The sequence below is a fragment of the Lactuca saligna genome, chromosome 9 (genome assembly GCF_052625555.1).
Source record: "Lactuca saligna cultivar CGN05327 chromosome 9, ASM5262555v1, whole genome shotgun sequence".
Classification (NCBI taxonomy): domain Eukaryota; kingdom Viridiplantae; phylum Streptophyta; class Magnoliopsida; order Asterales; family Asteraceae; genus Lactuca; species Lactuca saligna.
Window position 1 is genome coordinate 32684772 of NC_136425.1, and position 6258 is coordinate 32691029.

Genomic DNA, 6258 nt, shown 5'->3' on the forward strand with positions numbered 1-6258 from the left:
GAAAAAAACGGCCCTTATCTTTATTATAGTTTTGTATTTTTAAATAAAAATATATAATGAAAAGAAATTAAGTCTTGTGCAGCTGCCTTCTAAACCGCCCATGAAAGTGGATGAACACTATGTTTATTATTTAAGTATTAATTGATCTCTTATAATGGTTATATGGTGAAACCATTTAAAGGAACAAATAATTATTATTTGAATACTAATACATAAAATAATATGATATTTTGTTTCGATTGTATTCATTTGAAACTTTCAAAATTAAATCATAATATATATATATATATATATATATATATATATATATATATATATATATATATATATATATATATATATATATAATGGATGTAGATTATGCTGCTAAGGTTTAGAAAAAAATTCAAATGCTTTTAGATCTTTAAAACTGGCAAATATCATTAAAAAAAGCCACATAGCTAGCAAGATGCTGGTAAGGGAAAAAGAGTACAAATGCTTTTAGATGTAAGTCCTTTTTTTGCCATCTTTTGAAATTAAATCATAATATTATAAAAATTGTTATGTTTAGATTGATGTATAATTATAGAAATTATTTTAGCATTATTGAAACACTTAATATATGATAGTTGATCCTTGAGAAAAATATGATCATGAAGAATCATGCAAAAACGAAAATATGGACATAAAACAATTTTTTTGACTAAAAACATGACGAAGATGTATGCAATTGCATTACAAACACACACACATATTATCTTTATTATTCTTCATAGAGATGTATTAAGATTTTTTTTTTAGGAAAATTTCAAATCTTCCAAAATTTTCAATTTGTAAAAGCATACAAAGAGAATCCAATGCAACTAACCACAAGTAGTATATTTCCAAGTTATGTTTTTTTTAAATCATATATTAAGGTGCTTAGAAGTGCATTTTTAATTCATAAATGAGGTTTTTTAGCTTCTAAGTTGAGTTAAATTAAAAAGATCAACAATTGGAACAGATAGTCTAAATTGAAATTTTAAATTTTGTTTTTGAACTTTTGGTTTTTCTCATTTGATAACTAATTTGATTTTGGTTTTTTTTTTCTTGGTTGTGTTATGATCGTATTTAGTTCTATTTGATTTGTGTTCGAACAGTTTTAAACCAAGTTCCCAAAATCGAAGAAACCATAAATCCTATCAATGACCCCACTAATTAACTATATGATTTACTCCGTATTTGAGATTATAATAATCATTGGGTAACATAAATTGGTGTTTTTACAATCCAAGATATTTTACTTTAATTTCGTAAGACATGTCTTTTGTATCGAAAGAATTCATATTTGATTGATTTAATTCACATCTTTAATTTCCAACATTTTAATGAACATCTCTTTTGTATCATTAACAAGCATTAAAAAAAAAAAAAACGCATAATCAAGATTCAAGAATAGTTACAATTACAGCTTCCTAATCGCTTGCGCTTAAGTCTTGTTACAACAAAGAAGAGCAAATACATCACAGTTTTCAAGTTTCCCTTCTCCGATTATTTGCTATCTCCATAAATACATTCATTACAAACACACAAACCCTCCCCAAATAAATCCTCTACTATAACAATCGTGAATAATAATAATATAATAATAAAAATAAAAAAACAAGTAAGGAAAATCAATTGCCTACCTACTTTAACCCAAACAAAAAAGTAGAACGCTTTTCTTGATATTCCCTTCTTCCGATTCACAATTCATTCAACAACTTTTACTCCCCGACATCACTCACTTCCAAAGATCATCATCTCACCTCCTTTCTCTTCCATTCAAAACAATTCAACCCTCTTCTTAATTATACCTTTCCCACATCAAGGATTCACATTGCAATCACTCAAGAAACGATTTTCACGATTCAAAAAACGCCTCCAGTAAACCTTATACCCTGGAATCCCCAATTCCAGCCACGGTTTCATGTTTCCATTGAAATGTAAAACAGCCGCTTTGTTAATCGCCTCTTTACTAATTCCATAGTTATGCCCCAATCCCGATAACACCCACCTTTCATCAATCCCAACAACTAACCCTTCAAAACTCAACAACATTCCTCCTACTCCTACCCCACTTCCTTCCCTCTCTCTCTGTCAAAAAAAAAAAAGTAACCGTCAGTACACATTACACAGTATATACAGTACACAGTATACAGTACACAGACCTGTTGTAACAGACTTTGATATGTTTTAGTAATATCAAGTTCCCGCCACCGAACTAAATCGATTACGTTTAACCCAGACATCAATATACAAGAATTTGGATTATATTTTTCTTTCCCAAAATACCCATGAAGTGCGCCCAATTTTACGTTGCAGAATTGCAACCCGCCAATGACTTTTCCGCCCATGTCAAGGCCCCACAAGGCTGATAGATCGCGCTGGACAACAATGTCATCATCAAGAATGATGATTTTTGTTAAACTTGGGAATATTTTTGGAAGGGCGTAGTGTAAATGGGAAAAAACTGAGATGTATTCCGTTTTGCTTTTGGAAAGGAATGAGACGCGTAATTCTTGTGGGACCCACATGCTTCTATCGTGACCTTGTAAGTTGAGGTCTTCAATGTTCAAGACTTCTACAGTGGCGTCTTTGTAATTATTGGTGAAGAACCACATTTTCATGGAAAAGAAACTTTGCTTATCTGTCAACACATGAAACACCTGCTTCTTACTAGCCTGAAATAAAGAAAACCAATTTATAAATTTTCAATCTTTTTTTCTAGCATATATATATATATATATATATATATATATATATATATATATATATATATATATATATATATATATATATATATAAATATACTTACTTTTGCATGCATAACGGTTGAATTGATGACTACAGATGATGCAAGGACATTGTTGGAAAAAATGACATAATGAAGCAACTCTGGATTCAACAGAAGCTCTGACACGTCAGCATCAATGGGAGAGGTTTTAAAATACTCCACAGTGAGTCTCATTGAAAGACAATGAAGACTCTTTGGTGTTGTTTGGACAGCAAGTTGGTATAAAAAAGCACTTTGCTTCATATGGAAATTGGCTTCATCTTCTGTTAAGTCAACTAATTGTCTTAATTTTTTATCAACATTATTACAGTCAACAGTATGCGATTTTGCTTTTGTGATTGTGGTTTCCATCTTCTGCAGCTTCTTCTCAACCCTAACACCACCCATAAAATCCATTTTAGTGTCCATGGATCCGTGAAGAAAAAGAAAACATAGAGGGGTATTTTTGTCTTTTTTTTTTTACGTGAACTTACTGGGGTGGAAGTTCTGTGTCTGAGGAGCTTTCACTGAGGATACGTTCGAATTCTTGAATATTTTGTTTCATTTCAAGAGAGAATTGATTGAGGTTTTGAAGCTTTGCAATACTTGGATAGTAAGCTCGAGCCACATAAAGTTGATCTTTCATTTTTTTAACTAAAAAATCTTTCATTTTTTCTCTGTGTTGTTGACGCCATAAGCAATAACTCCCGAATTTTAATTCACACATTTTTTCACTTTCACCAATGACTTTAACAGTTTTAATGACTTCAGTTGATAAATCCACTTCATCATTCTGTATAATTAGATGTTAGAAGTTAGAACATATTTATATATAAAGTCAAATAACTCTTGGAAATTATTTAAAGAGAATGCATACAAGTCTTTTTGGAGGTGGGTTTAACACTTGTGTAGGCACAGAGATGCCTGAAATTGTTTCAAAGATGAAAAGGAAGATCATAAGTGTATATCTATCTTTAGGGTGTTTAAAAAGCCTTAAAAAATTTACTTGGTTTGAAAGGGTAAAATGATTTAGTATAAAGTTTATAAAAACAAAGATTTACCAGTTTTGTTTTCACCTTCCTTGACAGAATGCCTTCTAAAATCCTGACCAAAACAACATGCATGATACTGAGGTATGTACATAAGAATTCTATTTGGTCTTTTTCTTACATGTGTTAACATATAAGCAAGTTAAAGAGGTATAAAATTTTAGGGTTTAAATGGTAAAGACTTGCTCTCAAGCAATCACATCTTAATTAACCATGCTTAGCAATACACATAAGCACTTAAGCAAAGAACTTGGCATATATAATTTGATGATTTTGTTTAGGGCTAAATGCAACCTACTTACTTACACTATTATAACAATATTTGCAACATGCTTTTCTTTAACCATGTAATGTAAACGTTACATATATTGGTATAAGGATGTTACATTTAAATGGTTAAATTGTACATAAAATGGTAAAAGTGGGTAGTTTGTTACATTAAAGGGTTAAAAAATTATGTTTCTGGATTAGTTGAATGATGTTAGTATGTTGCATTTTTTTGCAACTAACCCTTGGACATGGTTTCTTTAATTGCAATGTAGAACATAACTCTACACACTTATAGTTACATGGGATCCACAACAACAAGATTTTATCAAAATTTCTACCATTTAATATCCACAAGAAGACAGACATTGGTTTATTGCCAATCGTCTAATACTGATAGAACAAAAGTTGAGTATTAACCATCAAATCAGTATGCAATGAACCTTTGGAAGACTTGGTTCAAGATTTTTCAATAGTCCATCCACCCGTGATGATAGCCCTTCCTGCAAATAGAATAGCATCAGTAAACAGAAATTTTCAACTGAAACTATATTAAGCTTATGAGGTTTCAGACAAGTGACACATTGTTTGATTATAGTTTTGGTTCTTTCTTTATGTGGTTTGTAGTAGTTAAACAATAAGCATTATATAACTAGAGTTAACTTTGTAAAAAGTACTTTAATTAACAGGAGAATAAGGCATTACTTTGGTTATTGGTGAAGCAAAAGCTGCATCCTTTTTTGATGAAGCAGAACTCCTTTGCTCATTAGCATACCCTGTCAAAATCAGGTTCCAAAGATTATGTCAGTAAGTTCGTATCCTATATTGGAAATAAAGATTTACATGTAAGACCAAGGCATGAATGCACTACAAAGACAAATAGGATGTTGAAACCGGAAATACTACAGATCTGGATTGTGAAATTTCGGTTTCATAGGAAAGTAGAATAAAAATCTGACTAAACCTATGTATTTCCTTGAAGTGCGGAGAGCGCGGATCGAGAACATAAATTCTTAGCGAAAAAAACAAGAATGATTACAGTTTAGATCTGAGTAACAAAGGGGTAGAGTAGCAGTCTACAATGCAGCCATGGTTATGGATATTAAAAAGGACGTAGATCGAAATTGGGTGTATATAAAAGCCGATTGTAGTACCAATGACAATTGTGTGTAATCCCTATCCTCGATCCGACTGATCTATCAATGATACTATTAGCTTTTTTTCAGATTGGATAAGAGATACCTCCAGATGAAGAACAAATGAATGAAGAACATCACATGAAGATATACACAAGCAAATTCACTAACGGCCATAGGAAGAAACAGATCTAATCGATTCTTTAACCAATCTAGGGCACAAGACGGAATGGAAGTAACCTGTGTTAGCAACAGAGTGAAATCCGTTATGTAGACCAAGCAAGAAAGCGAGAGGAACGAGCATCGAGAGCAAAACAAGGCCTAACACTGCAATTACAAGCCAACTCCATCGCCTCTTCCCCGGCATGGCGTTGTATGATGAAATCCCACCACCCTTCATCCCCTGCCATCCCCCATTTACTTCAGTTTATTTATTCTAGTTCTAGTGATGTGATGATAGTAATAAGAAAATTTTACAAAACCAACCTGGAGCTTTGTATAACTACATATTCTACCCCTTCGTTTTAAGAATTTACTTCAAACACTTGCTATGATGAAAGGAAATATTAACGAGTTCATAGATTCATTTTGGACAGGATATAGAGAAACTTACAGCTTTAGTCATTGCTTATTAGTCATTTTATTAAGAACTAATCACATAAAAAGCATTATATTTTGGTTTAACGAAGATTAAATATTTATGTTAAACAACCATGTGTGTTTAGATAAAAGTTCTATCGCAATCATTATGATTTGAAAGTGTTAATGAATCATTTATGTATCTTTTTTTGTTATAAAAAAATATCCATATATATTTTCAAAAAGTTCATTCGAAACTATTATCCATTTTAGAGTTTATTTTAATCAAAACAATGTAATATATCAAAAATTATAAGTTTTATCATCTATAAACAAACATCTATATCGATATATGTTGATGTCAAACTGTAATTTTTTATATTTTTTGTTGAAACCCGTTCGGTTTCGGTTTTTTATAATTTAGTTTTCAATTTGTTGGGTTGAAAAATCATTT

General features: G+C 31.1%; 1 protein-coding gene across 3 annotated transcripts; it reads right to left on the reverse strand.

Annotated features, from left to right (window-relative positions):
• Positions 1-1397: 1397 nt before the first annotated feature.
• Positions 1398-5641, reverse strand: GAUT7 (galacturonosyltransferase 7). 3 transcript variants are annotated; one of them, XM_078973584.1, is made up of 9 exons: positions 5466-5641; positions 4795-4865; positions 4533-4592; positions 3835-3877; positions 3651-3697; positions 3268-3566; positions 2816-3167; positions 2169-2681; positions 1398-2094 (listed from the first exon to the last, which is right to left on the reverse strand). In XM_078973584.1, the coding sequence occupies exons 1-9, from the start codon at positions 5623-5625 to the stop codon at positions 1825-1827; spliced, it is 1815 nt and encodes a 604-aa protein (XP_078829710.1). In that variant the 5' UTR covers positions 5626-5641; the 3' UTR covers positions 1398-1824. The 3 variants fall into 3 exon arrangements, with proteins under 3 accessions (XP_078829710.1, XP_078829712.1, XP_078829711.1); XM_078973586.1 differs by lacking the exon at positions 5466-5641 and having other exon boundaries at positions 4510-4592; positions 4795-4812; XM_078973585.1 differs by lacking the exons at positions 3651-3697; positions 3835-3877.
• Between the last annotated feature and the right edge of the window lie 617 nt (positions 5642-6258).

What these genes read in the sequence shown, in the direction of transcription:
- GAUT7 (XM_078973584.1), bottom strand. Translation starts at nt 5,625, where the DNA reads ATGAAGGGTGGTGGGATTTCATCATACAACGCCATGCCGGGGAAGAGG. An exon ending in TCACTCTGTTGCTAACACAG is followed by an intron (nt 4,866 to 5,465) that starts GTTACTTCCATT and finishes TGATTTTGACAG; the next exon opens with GGTATGCTAATGAGCAAAGG. An exon ending in ATCAAAGTCTGTTACAACAG is followed by an intron (nt 2,095 to 2,168) that starts GTCTGTGTACTG and finishes TTTTTTTGACAG; the next exon opens with AGAGAGAGGGAAGGAAGTGG.